Raw genomic sequence first — 20,430 nt, 5'->3', positions numbered from 1 at the left:
AATTCACTCTTAATTCTCAGGCCTCCTAAACAATAATTTAATTTGCAATTGCAGTATGATCATCTCTATACAGTATCTACATATATAATGACAACTCTCAACTCAAAATAACATTCACAAAGGTTGATGTGATTTGTCTAGGTAACAACAAAATTGCAAAAGAAAATTCAGTTCTTCATTTAAGCCATTCAAAAGGGAATTACAGTATTATCTTACAGTATAGTGAGTCATTAATGAATTGTCAGGATCATGAGGTTGCCAACGCTATGAGTGTTTCATTAGAAATGCAGTGCCGCATTCAGCTTGAATCACTCTGCATTTACCATGCAGATGGTTTTCTCACAGAGCAGCCAAATTACGCAGATCTATTGGCAGCTAATAATATGAGGGTTATATGAAAATCCCACTTGTATTGCCATATGATCGGTATAAATCCTTCAGAAATTTGATTGCTGCTGCAATCTCGCCGCTGTCTTTGTATGCTCCAGGCTTTTTCTGCCATCTGGTGCGACTGATGAAAACTGCAATCTAAAATTATATCATGCAGCACCTGAGATAAGCTTGAATAGAATTCAGGTTTCATTCCGTAAATGCCACTTTGTGTTTTTTAATTTAGTATTGTTATTCCCTCTGGGGCCCAGTGTCTGCTAATGCTTCCTCTTCCTGAAATCCGTAGAGGCCACCATGGTGAGCTATGATGGCAGTATGTATCTGAAGGTGGTGCTGCCAAGGACGATACACACAGAGGCCGAGGATGTGTCCCTCCGCTTCATGTCCCAGAGGGCCTTTGGGCTGCTGATGGCCACCACCTCTCAGCAGTCAGCGGACACCCTGCGTCTGGAGCTGGACGGAGGCAGAGTGAAACTCACTGTGAACCTGGGTAATGCTGCTGCGGCAAATGCGAGCAGATAATACCAGTTGACCTTATAGGACGCGTCATCTAGCTAGAGTTCTGGTGATATTAGTTTTGTCTCAGACTCTCCCATGCCCATCTTCATACACAATGACTACAGTTGCTTAAAAAAAGATAAGCACATCCCTTGATTTGATTTGCAGGATGTTGCAGGAATTTATTTGCAGTCTTTCCACAGAACTTAAGTGTAGTTGCATTTTACTGGAGATTAGAGAATTAAATTATGAATGGTCGGTTTCAAATTCAAGTGATAACATAATGAAATGTTTGGGATGCAGTTGAGCGATATCCTTAGCTACATCTCAAACATTTTCATATAAACTAATCCTATCAGCTGGATTTTAGAAAGACATAATTTGGAGTCTAAGAGTGATTCATTTAAATTATGGGTAGGATTTAAAGGAATAGTTTGCCCTTTTGGGGAAATGTTATTATTTGCTCTCTGGCGGAGAGATCGATACCATGAAATATAAGGCTAAAGTCTAGGTTAAATATAAGGCAGCTGGTTAACTTAGCTTAGCATAAAGACTGCAAACTTGGGGAAACAGCTAGCCTTTGGGCTATGACTAATCTCTCCAGGCATTATATGATAATAGATGTGAATGCTGCTGGATAGAGGCCACCAGATTCATCAGGTACCGGAGCCATAATTTTCAGTTCACTTTGAAGTAGAATGGATTGTTCTTTTTTTTTTTTTTTTTTTTTACATTTTTGGAAAGTTTATAGTATAGTAGCAGACAGAAAACATGGGACAGAGATAGGGTACATGAACAGTAAATGAACCGTGAGCCATGAGTGTATGGTATGCACCCTTTTAACATTTGGCTACCGGGACACAGATAGAGAATTATCACCATCTATTTAACGGATAAAACATAAGATATAGTACAAAACAGAACAATTGATTCGAAAGGAGCTGTTATTAGAATATAAATTCAATCTGTAATACAAGTAATATATGAAAAAACTAAAGGGGTGTAATGCCTTTTTAAGCAACTGCTATTGTGTATATTCTGCCTTCTCTATCTCCCTCTCTCTGTGTCTGTCTTTCTCTCTCCCTCTCTCTCTCTCTCTCTCTCTCAGTTCATCCAGTGGTCAGGTCCCATCTGACCGTCTCGGCTCTTTCAGCCCTTCAATGACTTGTCTGCAGTTCAAGGAGAAGGCAGTCAGAGACCAGATCCATCATTACACTGAGATATTACCACTTAGACTGCTCACACCGTAGATGTGACCGTTGTGGTTCCCTCCCCCCACATTTTCTGGCCTGTGCAGTTTAGAGTCACTTCACTGAACAAAGGGTATCAGTTCTAGACACACACACATAAACACACACATACACACACACTCACCTGCAGCAGAAAGTCATTCTGGTCTCTGGCTGTCTGTATCCACTGCTCTGTGATGGTTGACAGCTTGAGAGCACTCCTCAGCCACATGACTTACACCAAGATATTGGTGTACAGTTAGATAAATTGGTTTTATTATTCAGGCCCTGCCAATGATGACTGGTAGAATCCATTTTGAGGCCAAAAATGGATATTGCAGATGGATTTAGAAGATATTAGCTGTTGTAGACATGAGAAAATGTTAGCCGAGCATCACATTTGTGCTGTTGTCATTTTTTTTCTTGGTGTAAGATTAATTGTGGCTGCAGGTTGTGCAAATCGCCCTTTTCCTCTGTGTTTGACGTGGAAAATATATTACTATCAAGTCAGTAGTTTGAGTTTAAGAGTGAAGATGGATCAACGTTTGGACTTTTGTGTAGAGGTGCATTGGTACAGTAGGTAACATTTTTCTGAACTAGTATAATAACCCTTAAACAAATTAAATTACACATTCATGACCTTCTCAGTAGTTTTCTCTTAAATGATTAAATCACATTCATATCTGCGTCACTTATAAATGCAACAAAACATTGTAATAATAGACAATATTATATACATGAAGGTATATGCGTCTGAAAACTGATGATTAGATCTGACAGGAAGCTAGTCTTTTATTTAATAACTGCATTAACCTAATTTCTGTTGTTCAGTAGCCACGCTCACCTGTTCAATTCATTTTGCTCCTTTGGGTAAAAGGCTTTAAGATGGTTTATTCAGTTTAACATGTTCAAATTATTAACCAAGTCTTGCACAGGTTCCGTTTTGTTATCTGCTTCACACACAGCAGCGCTGTGATGTTTGCTGTATTACACCAAAACACGTGTCAGTAAAACTATCAGTCGAGGTATCTGAAACAGTCAAATTTAAATTGCAGCCACATTGAGCCGATACCCGTGCTAAAAATAATACTGGTGCACCTCTACTTTTATGGTCAATAAAACTCTTATTGATCCCAACTTTGATCCGGTCTATTGTACTCCCAGCAGTGCCAGACACATGCTGAGGTTCTCCTTTCACTCGCTGTTCCTTTTCCTAACATTATGTACACCACAGGAAGGAAAGTGGCGGTTTAGACTCTTGATGCTGTCCCCGGATGGTGGGCTCTGAAAAGCACTGAACTGTCTGCAGCATGTACCTTGAAGGATGTGAAATATTCTCCTCTTTTGTGCTGTTCTTTTTTTCTTTTAATCTCACCATCTCACTCTCTCTCTCACCAGATTGTATCAGGATAGACTGTAATCTCAGTAAGTGTCTCCTATGATTATTTACCGTACCATGATTTAGAGAACATGCACTGTGGTATAATCATATGCCTCTTGCTCAATTCTCTTATGAAACACATCATAATTCATTTATTCTGTCCCGCAATTCTCCTTGTTTACTGTTGCTTTTATCCTACTTATTACAAAGATAAAACCAAGAATGAGATTTCACTGTGTTGTACGGTTGAATATAATTTGATTAGACACATTTTATGGACAATTTAAATTACACATTTTCTCATTATTCAGTGTAATAATATTGTAATCAAATGTAGCTAAATTTGACATACAGTAGTCTGCCATGAGTCTGTCATTCATTTGCCTGTGACTAATTTGCTCACATAGCTGATAACTGCGCACAGTTCAAGTACAATTAACAATTATCTGTGGTGCTCAGTCTCAGAAAAAAAATATTTTGTGACTGGGTAATCACAGTGTAGTGGTAGAGCTGGGATTAATTTAAAGCTTAGCCTGATATCTGATCAATAGATAAATATGAGACAAGACCATTAAAAATGTTTTAAACATGTTAAAGAGATTACGGTTTGTTGCAGCCAGTTATTCCCATTTTAGGAGATTGCGTGTGTAGTGGACCATATTCTTTCCAAGTAAGTAGGTAAATTAAATCATGAGATGTAAATTTTTCATGACGAATCCAAGACACTTGTTATCTTGCTTTGAGATGCCCTAAATATTTTAATTGTAGGAGGCATCCTGGACCAGATGTGCCATAAAGTGCAGAATGAAACAACTGAATAAATATATAACATGTCTAAAATCCTATAACATTACAAATTATTTCATAAAAACACAAGACACAATATAGATAGATTTTCATGAACCATGGGGTATTTAAATGAGCAAACATAATTCCATTGATTGCCAGACGAATGCCAAAGACAGATCCGCCTCTGTATCAACAGAATTGATTTTCTTGTATTCTGTACTCTTGTGAAATGGAGCGGTACTTTAGGTTGTACTGCGGTAATGTTGGAATTTATGATGTAGATTGGCGCTATCAACTGATAGTGAGAGACAGGCAATTTAAGTTTTGGTTCAGACTACAGCGGTGTGAGAAATAGATAAAAGCTATTGCCAGTAAAGAGGTGAACAGCTCTCTGATATAGATCATCCAATACAGACGAGGCTTATGAATACTTATAAAAGTTATCACTATAATCGAGTGCCAGCTGAAAGCTTGTTTCCACCCCTCATGTATGAATAATTCCTGAATTCTTTTAAAATAAAATTGTTAATGTTCAATTTCTCAATGATTTACAGAGCAGCCTGAATATTAGTCATTATATTGTATTTATGCTCACCTGAAATGAAAGAAACACATTGCAACAACTGTTTATGTGCTTCGTACACAATAGAAAATCAATAACTCGCTGTCTGTACTGTAATTTTGTGTCATGTTAATCTATTGATCTGAGTTGCTGATTTAATGGCTATACAGCAAAAAGGGTCACTTTTACTGTTACAGACACAGATTTACGACACATGTCTGAGCCTAAGCAACAGTCCATTAGGTTGAATGGATTGCACTGTTTTTCTCTGATCAAGGTGAGTAGTGTGCTTGCTTTCATGGGTGTGTGGATGGTTTCACAGAAGTTTGCATGTACTGTCCCTGTAAACCAGTTCAGTGATTTACCTGCAGGAGAGCAATTTACAGCCATAATTAAATGGTTCATTGCCATCAGTAGGAAGTCAAATATGCAGAGAAATATATACAAATAGCAAAGAAAGTAATATATTGAATAAGTGAAAGGCTGTGTGTTCTTTATCTCTTCAAGTATCTGCCCTAGAAATTGCCCTCTCTACCAGCAGATGGCATTATACCATCATGCATTGTCCACAGAAACTATGTAATGAATGTTCACTTCTCTCTATGCACAATTAACCGTCTTCCTGCCTTTATACTGTATGTATGCTGCACCAGTGACCTCTGAAGAGCTTAATACGGCAGATGTGATGATGGATGGCTATGCCAAATTTTAAATTGCAGAATTATCCTCCTAAATTATTTAAACGATCATCACTTAGTGAGTGCTATCATTGGGGAGAATTATAGTTTGCACCATAGACCCGTTGTGAATTTTAAATATCCTTGTTTTGACTTCTAAAGGATCAGCTTAAATATAGGATGAAGAATTCAGATTTCCCAGGTGTGGTATCTCGTGAGTGTAGCTTATTTCTGGAGAAATCAAAGAGACAGCCCATCTGCAGCAGATGCTTGGAAGCTGTCAGTAGGAGGGTAATAGTTGTAAGAACAAATGTTGCTGCAATGCTCTTGATTTATTCTCTGGAATCTGGGGACTAATGGTACACTGCACACTTTTAAAATGAGGCATTTGTTCTACAAAATTACAGAATTACCATAACATGCTTTGATTAACACACATCCTGTGTTCAAAGTCTCAGCTCACTCATAATGCTGACCTGTATAACTGCACCATGCCTTTGAAGTTATCCTTGTTTGAAAATATTAATCAAATTCAATTTTAACTGAGGATCAAACTGGACAAAATAGACCTTGTACATGTGCAGCTTGCTCCGGAGCCTTTTGGAAGCTACGCTTGTGAAGGGAAGGCTCTTTGAAAGGAGCCCATATTTCAAAGGGTTTACAGTCAGATGTCTGTGTGAATACATATTATATTCCACCATTTTACTACCTACTGCCATTGTTAGAGATAGATCACTGATACGGAACATAGTCTGCGTAATCAGTTTCATGTACTTCCTTTATTTAGTTAATGATACAAAATATAATTATGATCCCATTTTTTTAGTTGTACAAATAATATAGATTTTTATTATAAGAGTAACCAATTTGTCAATGGACAAAAAAAGAACCGAAGCTATCTTTTCTTTCCCACATGTTCTTCTTCCTTCTCAAAAACCGCCTACATTTCCCACAATGCAACATTACAGCTCAAGGGCTACAGCACTATGTCCAGGGGTGGATCTACAGAAATAGTTATGGGGTGGGAAGAGGACGACATGACTTTAAAGGGCCAGTGTGTAAGATTAAGGAGTAACTATGGTGGTGGCAAAAAAAGTGAACAGCCTTATCTCGAGCCAGTGTTTGTTTTTTCTGTTCTGGGCTGCTGTGGAAACATGGCAGTTCAACATGGTGGCCTCCGTGGAAGGCGTCGTGCAGTGTCTGTTGATTAAAAAAAACAAATTCTAAGGTAATGAAAACATAATGANNNNTTCCATTTGTGCCAATAGATCCTCCTGAATGTTACACACTGGAGCTTTAATAGGTGGCAGAAATATGCTGATTTAATTGCAAACAATCACATATCAATATTTACTTGGAAAAGCCCCCAAATTAAGATATTAACTAACTAACTTATTAATAACACAAAACATTACATTATTGTGGCACATTAAAGCACTGAATAGAAATATCTAAGGGCGGCCTTAGAAATCCAAATCACCATACATTTTTCTGAATACATTTCTTTTTTCATTGAACTTAAAGCTTCAACCAAACTGCTGTTGCCAGGCATATTTTAGCGAATGTAAGCTTCCACCCCTCTAGATCCACCCTGCTATCCCCAGAGGGAGATTCAGGTGCATTATGGTTAGCAGCTAAGCAGGGCAGAGTTGAGAAGTGGACAACATAGGTCTGCTAATCTCATTTCTCTAACTTCACACTGGTTTGCGTACACACTTGACTCAAGTGACATCATTATCAGACCTCGCTAAGTCATGAAAGGCTAATTATTGTCCTAGAGTGGCACTGGCCACCCCTGAAATTTGTTTGGCCACTCCAACTGCCTTTCCACTCAGACTCTCAGAGGCTGTATCGGGCTCTTAAGCTAGAGTGAAGATACTGGTATCATAGGAAACTAGCAGACCCAATGCTTCCATGTCATGCTAGCATGTTGAGTTAAATAACGTTAAATATTGCTCCAAAATTAGGCTAAATGTTGGTGATGGAAAAACTGGCATGGCCATTTCTTAAGGGATCCCTTGACCTCTGACCTCGATTTTGAATTTTTGAATGAAAATCGCTTCTATCGGTACCCACGAGTCTACCCTTTGCAGACATGCCTGCGTTATGCTTATCCAATGCAGTTTTTTGCATGTAATATAAATGTGTTATTTTCAGCTAGTGTATTTAAATATTTATTGCCTAACGGGGTGCATAAACACCCCTGCGGGAGTCAGTGCCCGTCTTGTGCCACTTCAGTTAAAAATGTCTGAAAACCCCCCTATTGTCACGTAAGTTAATACTCCCCAAGACTGGTAAGCATTATGCCAGGTTAATATACCTCAATACAATAAAACAAGATATAGGTCTCTTTCCTGACAACAATTTTCACTCTGTTTTGGTATTACAACATTGTTGACATTAGATAGCTCCCCTGTGAGAAGCTCAGATAAGATGAATAGTCCCTACCAGCCCTATCTCTTCTTTCATTACAGAAAATCTGGTCTTTACCTCTGTTTTCATGATAGAGATTTACAAGGTAAACATTTCTGCTTGTGTGTTGGACATGATTCCAGCAATTTATTTGTTTTTCATTCATCTAAGTAAATCCATGAAATATACAGAGAGCAGGGTTTGACGTGATTGATCCGTCTGGTGTGCGTAGTCGATATTCAGCAGGTGGTTGGCGGGTATCATGCGGTGTGCTGTAAAGACACTCTATATGCAGTCCTAGACAAAGTCTTCAGTCGCAGTTTTATTTCCCCGAGGATGAAACAGTGAAGTGTTCGGAAACCAGTTGATGTTTTCCATTTATTGCCCTCTGTACGTCCCCTGTAATTCTCCTGCACCCTGAGCTCAATTAGACAGACAAACCCCTAAAGGCGCAGTCAGCTTAGGCATGGCCAATTAGTTTCCCAAGCGATGTCAGAACTCCTTTGAACTGCCGTGTCGGCCTGTTGCATAGGCACTGATTCGGGATGACGGTACTGCAGTGGCAAGCTTCTGCACTGTGACCTATTTTGAAACCAGTGAAAAAGGCAGAGGATAGTGCAGATATTCTGAAAGCTTTACATTTGAGCCAAGCCTCTAGATAATACCTAACATGTTTCTTTAGTTTCCTCAAAATTAAATTACCATTTAAAGAGAAAACATGCATTGTGCTATTTATTATAGTACAGAAATCACTTTACACGTGTTGGCCATTGAGTTTTTTTGTTTTATTCCTCCTTTAACTGAGTATTCAAGTAAATGTTGCACTGTGTGAGTGATTCTGTAAATCAATAAATGTATGCACCCTCGGTAGAGAGTGCTTTTCATGTTGAGAGTGGAAAGAGTGTATACTGAGCTGATGTGGTATGATTGTCACTTGACGCTTTCCTCCTTTTAGGCAAGGGACCGGAGATACTCCTGGTAGGCGAGAAGCTGAATGACAATGAGTGGCACACGGTGAAGGTGGTGCGGCGTGGGAAGAATTTTCAGCTCTCTGTGGACAATGTGACTGTAGAAGGTATAGTAGGAGTGAAGGAGCTGTACTGACATTGAGATACTGAAAGGTTTTCACAATTTAAGCTGCATGCTTTGTTCTTTAGGCCACATGACCGGCGCCCACACCCGCCTGGAGTTCAATAACATTGAGACAGGGATCATGACAGAACGTCGTTTCATCTCTGTGATGCCTTCCAACTTCATCGGCCATCTGCAAGCTCTCTCCGTCAACGGGATGCTCTATCTGGACCAATGCAAGAATGGAGACATCTCCTACTGCGAGCTGAATGCTCGATTCGGCATGAGGCACATTGTGGCCAATCCTGTAACTTTTCTAACTCAAGCCAGTTACTTGGCCTTCTCCACCTTGCAGGCCTACGCCTCCATGCACCTTTTCTTCCAGTTCAAGACCACCAGTCCCGACGGCCTTATACTTTACAACTCTGGAGATGGAAGTGACTTCATTGTGGTGGAGCTAGTCAAAGGGTAAGTGCTTGGGTGTTACAGGTCTGGGCTGAGGAAAGATGGAAGGGGCTGTTTGGGACAGGAACAAACTATTTATATATACTTAATTTTATACTTGTATAGTCTGTTGTTTCAGAAACAACAATATTTGTATTGCAAAACTGAAGGTATATGAATTGTGTGTTTCTACTTCAGAATTACCTAATCATGATTCACATATTGAGTCTGTCAGCCTGCAGCACTGTAGAGAGGAGAGACACAAAATAGCTTTAAAATCATTTGCTCATCATAAATAATTTTGTTAAAGGGAGAAAAGCAGAGAGGGGAAGCATAAGAGCAAAAACAATAACTGCCATTATGACAGCACCAGTGTCATTCTCACTCTCACACACATATTTGGCAACAAATATGTTCCAAATGTTTTATTCATTGTAAATAATTTTTGTTACAGAGAGAATAGCAAAGAAAGGTTGTCGAAACAGAGCAAGCAAAGCAACAATCGTAGCTTCCCACTGTCAAACCTCGCACAGACTTTCTCCCAGTAAGCAATTAGTCAGCAGGAGGCCTTGTTCAGCTCTGGAGCCTGCAGCAGAAGCTTGTACAGACAACACAGACGAAAAATGGCTTCCAACACTTCTGTCATGGTTTTCAGGCTGCTCAATGTTATGTGTGAAGTGTAGCAGCTTTGTCGTGGATGTTGCTTAACTTTGATTCAAACAAGATTTAGTTTTTGACACTGCACTGTCTGCTGATCACATTTAATATCAGCATTATGATGTGCCTTATGCCTCACTGCGTGTGTGCATTTACATACATTTCACTGTTATTTATTTGAACGTCAGCAAAGCAGTGGAATATTTCTGACTTTGAGCCTCCTCAGTGGTAGTATCACAAAACAGGCAGGTAGACAGCAGCTGCATGGCAGTCACAGTTTTGAATTGCATTATTTAATCACCTAAAACTGGTTATGCTAGTTTGTAAATAAAATATGGTATGTGGAAAAATAATGCTGGATAAGAAATACTGAATGTAAACATCTGTCCTGTAGGTACATTCATTATGTTTTTGACTTGGGAAATGGGCCATCACTAATGAAGGGAAACTCTGACAAGCCACTCAATGACAACCAATGGCACAATGTGGTGATCTCCCGCGACAACAACAATGTGCACATCCTTAAGATTGATTCCCGCACTGTCACACAACACGCCAATGGAGCCCGCAACCTGGATTTAAAAGGTAACTTAGAACGTAGTTTTTCAGAGGACACAGTGAATACTAACACAGAACATTCAGTATTGACAATTCAGCAATCAATCATACATGTAACTCAATTAACACCTCTATGTCAGTGTCAACACAAACTGAACATTATATGCGTCCTAAAAGTAGCCATATGAAAGAACTGTTGTATTGACCTGTATTATATTGTACAGGTATACCTAACAAAGTGATCACTGAGTGTATATGCTCATATTTGATCTCAAAGGTCTTTGGTAGAATTTCTCTTGACCAGCTGCTGTATCTCACAGGTGAGCTGTACATTGGCGGTGTTGGGAAGAGTATGTACAGCAGCCTGCCCAGGTTAATAGCATCCCGGGAAGGATACAAGGGCTGCCTGGCGTCCGTGGACTTGAACGGAAGACTCCCTGACTTGCTGGCCGACGCCCTCCACAAGGTTGGAGAGGTGGAGCGCGGCTGTGGAGGTGAGGCGAGGGAACACGGTGGGAAGTATGAAAACCTGGTGAATCATTTCTATAATCTGATTTCCTTCCGTTTCCAGCTGACAGTGACTACTCACTGAAAACTAATTACACCACATTTGGTATGGTATTAAACAGCTTTGTTGAATGCTCCATTATGATTGGCCAGTGAACACATTCTGCAGTTTTATTATTTCTGATTATACACGCTAACATGTAATAATATTACTCTGCAGTCAAGAAGTCCAGCTGCTTTTTCTTAGCTCTAATCAAACAGGAAAGCATTCAGTAGGGCCCATAGTCCTTCCAAGGTTTAATAATCTCAAGTAATCTCCCCAGGTAGCCATTACTTTTACAGGAAACACTGATTTTGACAGAAAAGTTATATAAGTGTACACATAGTTTGGCTTAAGGGGGCACTTGGGTAAAGGTCATGCAGTCTCCAAAATCAAAAGACGTCTTCCTCTGTGGAGCATGAATGAGCAAAGCCAGTTTAACAGCAGTATGAGTTTTCAGTGAGGAGATAGTGGTGTTAGGGTCTCCAAAATAATAGTGGTGTTAGGGTCTCCAAAATGAAGTAAAAAAATATATTAATCCTCCTCTTATATTAGTATTGATTGTGCACAGAAAATCTTGTTATTACTTTGTCAGAAGTAATAATATATTTGGTCTTATTTTGCAGTAATGACTGACTCACCATTACATATTTAATTCCCACTGGGTAGTAGTGAAGATGCCTAAACAAAATGGAGAGAAAGCACCTGGTAAATCTGCTGTCAACACCCTGCAGGTCCCAGCACCACCTGCACAGAGGACTCCTGCCACCACCAGGGAGTGTGTCTGCAGCTGTGGGAGGGCTTCTCTTGTGACTGCACCATGACCACCTACGGGGGACCATTCTGCAGTGACCGTAAGTGCAGGTGTATTATGGCTGAATGGGCAGAACAAATACATTTTCCACTGATAGGATCTAATCCTACTACTGAATAATTGGACAATATATAATGTAATATCTGTAAAATATAAATTACCTTAAAAAAGAACAGTCAGTCAGTCTCAGACTTTTGGTTTTAAGGGTGTAACAAAGAGCCACTACAGATGTCATTCTAGATGACACAACATTGGGCACTCCCAGAGCAACTCACAGTGGGTGTCAGGGCAGCTTGATGGCAACTGGTTGACCAGTCTGTCATAAGTGTTGGGGAAAAACTGTATCCCCAAAATGTGGACTGTTAAAGAAAAGAGACAATGTTATGTGTGAAGGGTAAAAAAGACAGTCTTGTTTTATCTTCAGAGAAATGTATTTTCAGCACATCTAACTCAATGGTTCCAAACCTCTTTGTCTTGTGGACTCTACATGAGGCTTCTCTTTAATGAGTAATGTTTTTCGTCTTGGATGATTTTCTTTTGAAGGGTTTTAGAGCCCTAAAGAGGTCAAGTATTTCTCAAACAAGAAGTGGAAAATTAGGGGAAAAAACATAATTTTGTGTAACTGAAATATTTATTTATTTTTAAATTTTTAATCATCTGGTTAATCATCCTTGTGTTTTTTTATTTGGTACCCTTTGGATAGGAACGCTGATATAACTTGTTTTGATTGTTTTTGGTTTAATGAACTGCAGACTTTTCAGATGAATCTGCCTGTACAACTACAAAACCACACCAAAGTGAAATCACGCTGACAACAGTAGGCGCACACTTCATTCACTTAACTGTGATTGATTGCACATTTTAAGCAAATTTCTAGGATCTGCAAGTTAATTTCCTCACTGTATGGAAATAAATTGAAATAAATCTGCTGCCTTCCTGCTGCATCAAAGGTAGGAAATCAATCAAAAGACTTATGGTGCGCTTTGGAAAATGATGAGTGATGTGAAGTATAAGTGATTTGTAGTTAATGAGTAAAGCATGCACACTACTCAAATAGTCCTTTAAAAACAACAATGATAATGTAAAACAATGATTAATCATTCCTCAGTCATATCAGATGGCTTTTCTATTCTAATGACAATAACTTGCCTTTATTTGAGTGACAATATTACTCGCTGTTCTGTATTCTTGTTTCTCAGCACTGACATTGTGTAGCGTGAGTGCTATCTTGTTCTCAAAACTGTGATATGAAACACGTCCACATGTCCTGGCCTTATGTTTTCAAACAGACATAAACTATTTAATAAGAAAATGTGCATATACTGTGCATTCATTTCAATACATAGTGAGACATGCTGTATTTCTGACTTGAGGAATTGATTGCACACTAATTGCACTACACATTGAAAGCAGCACATTTAAAAAAACTATAGTCTGATTGCTGCTTCCGCTATAAAGAGCCCTCTATGTCCAAAATAATAGACCTGACTTTTACCCGAAGCTTTTCATACTTATAATAGCAAGAGATTAACATTAAGCTTATTGGTCCAGTGGTCACGGCAAGTTAAGCTTCATTTGCCGCAGAGTCATTTAGAATAACTGCAAGAATTGTGCCTTTGTGGTAATCATTATTGAAATGTGCTGTTATGCAGTATTGTTTTAAGAGAGGACATTACACTCTCAGAACTCTGTAGGGGGGCTATTTGAGGATAATTTGATGGTAATAGTGAGTGTGAGAAAGCCATGTTTTCAGGGAAGAAATTATCTTACATTTACTGTACAGTATGTGTATCTTTATATGCAACAAGAATTTTAATGTTTTAAGAAAACACACCTCATCCTTGATCAATGTTGTTTATTCGGTTCACATTAATTACAGAAACAGTAAAAATAAACAATTCAGGAAGTTGAGACACTAAATAAAGTACTTCCTCAAGTAAATGTACAGTACTTACTTACAGGCAGTTATCTACTTTTTAGCTCGATATCAAAAAGCTGCTTTCCTCCTCCATTTGTTTCAACAAGTTGTCTCATTAATCTGCTTGCTTCCAGTGTTACACACTTACACACAGCCAAATGTGCTTGCTGCTGTATCTATTGATCTAACCTGAAAATCAATAGTTTGTCCTCTGTAGTCTTTATCTATTACATCCCTTACTGTCCCAAGACTGTGCACCTGCATACAATGTATATTATGGTGTTCAAGCTGCTTTACGCTTTCTGGCCGAGAGGGCAATATATTAGACAAAACAGGAGAGCTGTCCTAGTTTGCAGTTCTGTTTGTGTGTGTTATATTATATTAATATATCCTGGTAATAACTTTACAACAGTTTAAATAGGGGAAGAATACAACATTCTGTGTGTGGCTCTGTATTACTGTTCCAATAGAAATTATCCACCTAATTTGAACACACTTTTTTAGTTTGCTTTGTCTTGAATAATTTCAGTGCATTGATTTTCAATCCAGTATCACTTAAATGTAATACCTTTGGCCACTTTAAATCACTACGGTTTGTAGACAGCAACATTTCTTTTAATGTACTGTCCATGTCTATTTCCACACAGATAATAGCTCTGGTCATCTATGTTTTGTCAAAGCAAGAAAGAAAGAAAACATAGATTTTTTATGAAACTTGATAAATATTCCAGTTGAGAGAGATTCCATGTTGGTATACAGTCCATCCCCAACATCTTATAAAAAAACATATTGAAATTTCTACTTAAATTTCTATATTTTTTCTGTAATTGCAGCCAGTTTGATGCACATCACATCATCTAAGCCCGAATTTTAAAGGGCTGCCTAAGGCTAAACCTCACAGCACTCCTTCTAATAAGTGTTGCAAACATGAATATATGTACAGTAATATTTGGCTGCCAGAGACACAAGATCTGGCTGTTAGAAGGATATTGAATATTGATCTTGTCGATTTCAATGATGTAACAGTAAGGTTCCATTAATATCTGTTTTAAATACCAAATATTTGGACAGGAGTTGCCAACAGCAAATATTTCATGTTATATGCCCCACATATTCCGTGTGTTCACTTACCAATCCCTCCTGAAATGTATTCCTACATCTGAAACTGAAAGAGACACTTTTACTATAAGATTACATGCCCTTATGAAAGCACTGCTTTAAAACATCTGATGATCTCCACCCTTGCAATTGTAGGGGAGACTCTGGGCTACATTCCTGCATTCACAAGACTATTATTGAACAATTAACAGCAAAAATAACATTTTCAAGAACAACAAAATTCCATAGCAGTGTTTTTTGGTTTTCATCTAGTGTTCAGGGAGGACTCTCAATCATGGTGGTAAATGGCATGACTGGCCAATATCAAAGGTCAAACCAATACATCAGTCCAACACAGATGAAACAACAAGCCTCATGCTTCACATTGAGCCATCATCAAATGCATTAAAACAAATGGAAAATGTGACAACAATGTGAAAACAAAAAAACAAATATGCAGGCAGGACGATAGTTTTGTATCCGTATATCCGTCATCTGTCTCATCCATGCCACAATCTGCTGCTTTGTTTATCTCGCCAAAATTAAAGCCTAACAAATAATCCTCCCACCTTTGCCTTCTTCTTGTCTGTGTACCATCCCAGAAGGTCAGCCTCCAAGAAAACAGCATTAATAAGAGAGGAGAGTGGTGTACTTTACTGATTTTTGACCGTCTGACTATCATTTAAAACTTTAACCTCATAATACCTCAACAAAGTATGGAAACTTGTCAAACAACTAACATTCCTTCTTTGGTTTGTGCCTCAGTACATTTATATTCATATACAGAAAGCAATTTACCAAGTATGCTACAAACATCTGTGCTAATTACCTCTAGGTCATCGTTTCATCACCAAAGTCACAGAGATATATAATGATGTTCTGTACCCAATTTTTAGTGCTTCATTCTGTAAACATATGGAGAGTATAATTATTGGTTAACCTTTGCAGTTACAGATGATTGTTTTGGAATATTCATTACCTATGTGTATCTGTGTGACTAATGTATTTCCAACTGGCGCCAATCCTAAGCAAATACCAATACTATTTATGTCTTAGAAAAATGTACATTATTTCACTTAACTTCCATTAAGCCCATAGAAAATGACAACTGTGACAAATGTATTGCTTCCCATGATATGACAAAAATAATACAGTGTTTTAATGGACAATGGGCAACCACTGATTGTAACTTAATGTGACACAAGTGTTCCTCCTTCCTTTTCTCTAATTACCTTCAGTGTCCTCCCACCCCATCCACATATGCACCCCACCCATTTGACAAACATATGAGAGTCCCCCTGACATGGCATTTGCGTAACCACAGTGCTAGCACCCATCAGCTATCTGGAGAGTAGAAGCCACCTTAGCCATTAGTAAGTCAACATTTCCTTTGAATTTTTTATTTTCCATGGAAGTAAGGCAGACTGTAATTTGAGCCTGTAGCCTCCAGGCATGCAGACAAGGTATAGTAACATGGTGCAGACAACAGCTGTCGTCCTTTTCTGTTTCTCTGTTTCATGTGGCAGTTAGTAAGCATTGTATCTAGCTTTCATTTTATTTGTGCCAAAATTACAATGGTTTTTCATTTTCTCAAAAGAGCTGGATGAAGTTTGTATTACAGAGTATTATACAACATACAATGTTATCCATTATCAAAGGATTCTAAACTGTAGGACATATCCAGAGGCTTTAGGGAAACCTGCTGACTCTATGTACAATTTTAAAAAGAAGCAAACTGTACAAATATGAGAAACATTAGATTATTGGATAGTTCTACAATTTTGCAAACATAAAAGGCTCCCTCTCTCTTAATTGTGTATGTGTGTTGTGCCATGAAATGGCAACATACTCTGTTATAAATGTATTATAAAGTGTGTGACAAAACAGGAAGTGTAAGTGCTCAATCAAATCCTCTTTTTCCTTTGACCTTCACTTCAGGTGGAGTCATTCTCGATTATGAGTGTGTCCCAAAGGCCACAAGGATAATCCAGGATAGAAGTTCAGACTTAATCTCGCGCCCCGGGACCGAGGCTCAAGAAAACACTGTGCTGTTCATAACATGGTGACCTACCCGAAATAGACTTGTGAGACACTTCTGAGTCAGTGGTCTGGACCATACGTGGGATCGAGCAGACATTTTGTCTTTAAGAGACTTACTAAGCGCATTGATATAAAAAGTGATATATTCAAGATAATTGAATATGAGAAGGCATTGCTCTCATTTACATGTTAGTTGTGTATACAGACTTTGAAATTACAGAATATTCACATTAATTCATTCCCTTGCACTTTTAAATCCTAAAACAGATGTAAGAACAATCATATTCCACATCAATTCAAGGATTTCTGATTAGGAATTTTTACCAATTAAGTAAACATATTGTGTTTTAAAGGGCAAGTTAAAGTTTAAGTGGAAGTGGAAGCAGGTACCCCCTACAGCAGCATTTATTTCACAGTTCAAACCAGTCAAACAAAATTCAATACAGCTTGTGCAAATTGATCCATTAATTGAGCATTTGAAAACCTGGAGAAACAGTGATCTAATCACGCTCTGTATTTGACTGCACTCCATGCATGCAGGAGTTAATCATGATGCAGGTTTGACTTTCCATTGATGCTCTACAATTAACCTCAGGGGGATAAGTCAGAGTCATGACTGAGTTCCTGCTTGTTTAATAACACATACATGTAATAATATGATTAATGTTATTATTATATATAATATCTCACCCACCATGACACAACATTATACATTTACCAGAAATGACTGTGTCTACTTTGTTCCTTATGCAACATTTTAATGTTGGTGGCCCAGACCACCTTATTAACACCCACTATGAGGTCTGCAGGGTGCAGACACGCAGGCTGCAAGTAACTTTTCAAACAAATGCATTCTTCAGTCTCTTCTCAGAGTCTCTTTGTTCACAGCATGCCCTTTCAGACTGATAGTGGTGGACCTTTCATAACTTTGGAAAAGTGTGTCTAATTCATTTTTGTGATTTCAGTCAGCATGGCCACACCAGTATTTTATAATCATCCAGAAAATGTATTTGTTCTATTTTGAGCCAGTATGCATAGATTTTATGGCATGCATCTATGTTTCAGTTTTTGCAATTCATCTCAGTTAATGTTCTTGGTGAGTGTTGTGTACTAAAGAGGTAGATACACTATATAACAGCTTGTTGCAGACTGTCCAAGGTTTACAGGATGGATGGATGGATAACTCATGATACCAAAGCTGATTTTTTGTTCAAAACAACATGCATAATTAATTTATGCCTATAGAAATCTTTCATTCTCAGGCACCATTTTCCAGACATCCTTATATGAAGTAAGATATTTTTCCATTCGTTTCCATCACCTTTATTTTAGCCACCTGGCTCTTTCAGCTTTGTTCATCGTGTATCCCATAAATGATCATCTGTGCCAAATCTCTGCTCTCTGTGAGTCATATGGCTACTCTGAGCCCAAGACTGCTGGCGCAGCTCCCCACAGCTACATTAAAGAGACAGAACAGTATGAGCATTGTGTAATTGACTAGCAGAGCTCACAAGGTTTTAAAAGTGAACCTGTGACTTACAAGAAGCATTGATTTAATCTTTGCAATTCTTTACCAAAATAAAAATCATGCAGACTTGTCCTCCTGTGAAATAAAACCACAGGTCAATGTCTGACCACTCACTGCATTTTTACAGCTTTATAGCCCTTTAGGCATGAGTAGGAAACTTTTGACATTTACATAGATGTGAAAAGAAGTCAAGCACCTAAGGGAACAATACCCCATTTGACTTATTTTAGCTTCTCTGTCTTTGCGGTTTCTCACATTAAAAAACGTCTTTGTTGTCTTATGTGTTGTATTTGTGGTGTTTCTCTAAAGGGCACTATTATGTAATTAGATGCAGATACCAAAAACACAAAGTAACTTAATAACTAATTTGTAATTTCCTATTCCTATTTATAATGATGTATCTGTATCTGTCAATGTCAAATTAATTTGTCAAACTATTCACTATTTTTGATGACATGTTGAGAGACTTATAGTGACACTGACACACTGACTCATACTGTTTATTAAGCTGTTAAGGAATTAATGTAGTTGCATGTGTAAAGAAAAACAAACACAAAATTTCCTTCTACTGACTGTGCACATAAGAATTTCCGACACTTAAGAAGACATTTGAGTTCAAATGACCCAATTATTTTTGATAAACAGCGACGGTCTGGCACTAAAATAGAGGAAGGGATTACTGAAAATAACTTACAATGCTTCCACCAATGTACTAAACTGAAACCATCCAATGCACTGCTATTTGTGGTTGGTATTAACTGAGCATAAATGTGCAAACTGTTCAAACACAAAACACACAGAGAGGACAACAAATTAGATTCCATCCATGTGAGAATTCCTCGTCAGAGGATGGCATTAATTAAAAGAAATAAAAAATCACTGAATTAAATAATAAAATCTCTGTGTAATAAAATCCCTCAGACCAAGTGAAGTCATGTGACAAAACAGGTGTTACATTTAGACTATGTCACTTGGTTGCTGGTAATTACTTAGTATTATGTGGTAATCACAGACATTCAAATGTTCACAGTTTGGGAATAAACAAGAAATTAGCAATAAACAATTTATGATTCTCCATTTATATCCATGCCACAGCATACTTTGGCTTTTTCCATTTTCTAACATTCAGTTTGAATCACAGTAAACATTAGCTCTTCTTCTACTTGATTTAAGGTCATCAACTCTCAGTTTTTCAGTTCTTCACTTTTATCTCCACGGACATAACACTGTTACAATGGAAAACATCAGGACAGATGAAATGCATGATTTGAGATGCAAAAACACCACCATGTCACTAATCATTAATCAAGCACTCAAAAAAGCCCTTCACAGTGTGAGCACCACTCTCTGATCGCAGTCTTTTCTATCCTCAGTGTTGTTTGTTGTGTAGCAATGTTCTTGAATTCAGGTATTCAGGTTAACAGAAAACTGTGTCTGAATGGATTTCTGTTCAGCTGGAAATGCTTGAAATGCTTGTGTTTCTCTACATGTAAGTGTATTATTTACTTTAACACAGTTAAATGTTACTTTCCACCACACTTTAGTGTTTAAAAGGCAGTGTTACACTGTGGGTTTCAATTGTATTGCACCTCTGACCACAGTCAAAAGTGGTAGCAAGGCACTAGAGTAACATGTTGCGTCACCTCTTGTGTAGGAACAGTGTGAACAATTTCTAGATAGAAGCAAAGGCAAGAAGGCAAGCTTATTATTGTAACTGAATGGTGTTTAACTACCCTGGGGTTAAAGGCATAATGAGGAGGATTTGTCGGTTGTTGTTTGTAAACACACGATTCAAAGTTGGCCCCTCCTCCCTGGCT

The 20,430-nt window shown here is 38.2% G+C and overlaps 1 protein-coding gene across 6 annotated transcripts in view; it reads left to right on the top strand.

Moving 5' to 3' along the window:
• Positions 1 to 20,430, top strand: part of LOC118332136 (neurexin-2-like) — a 90,333-nt gene that overhangs the window by 24,548 nt on the left and 45,355 nt on the right. For 4 of the 6 annotated variants that reach the window (XM_035667299.1, XM_035667297.1, XM_035667302.1 and 1 more), the window contains 7 exons: positions 677 to 880; positions 3,516 to 3,542; positions 8,894 to 9,013; positions 9,096 to 9,477; positions 10,505 to 10,695; positions 10,989 to 11,162; positions 11,950 to 12,069. In XM_035667299.1, the coding sequence (XP_035523192.1) occupies positions 677 to 880; positions 3,516 to 3,542; positions 8,894 to 9,013; positions 9,096 to 9,477; positions 10,505 to 10,695; positions 10,989 to 11,162; positions 11,950 to 12,069 (1,218 nt within the window). The remainder of the gene's footprint in view (positions 1 to 676; positions 881 to 3,515; positions 3,543 to 8,893; positions 9,014 to 9,095; positions 9,478 to 10,504; positions 10,696 to 10,988; positions 11,163 to 11,949; positions 12,070 to 20,430) is intronic. The other 2 variants (XM_035667301.1, XM_035667300.1) reach the window with 1 other exon arrangement.

The sequence above is a fragment of the Morone saxatilis genome, unplaced genomic scaffold, assembly GCF_004916995.1.
Source record: "Morone saxatilis isolate NCDOM2014 unplaced genomic scaffold, NCSU_SB_2.0 Contig20, whole genome shotgun sequence".
NCBI lineage: Eukaryota > Metazoa > Chordata > Actinopteri > Moronidae > Morone > Morone saxatilis.
Note: the sequence above shows the minus strand (reverse complement) of the source record. Positions and strands in the feature narration are given on the sequence as shown.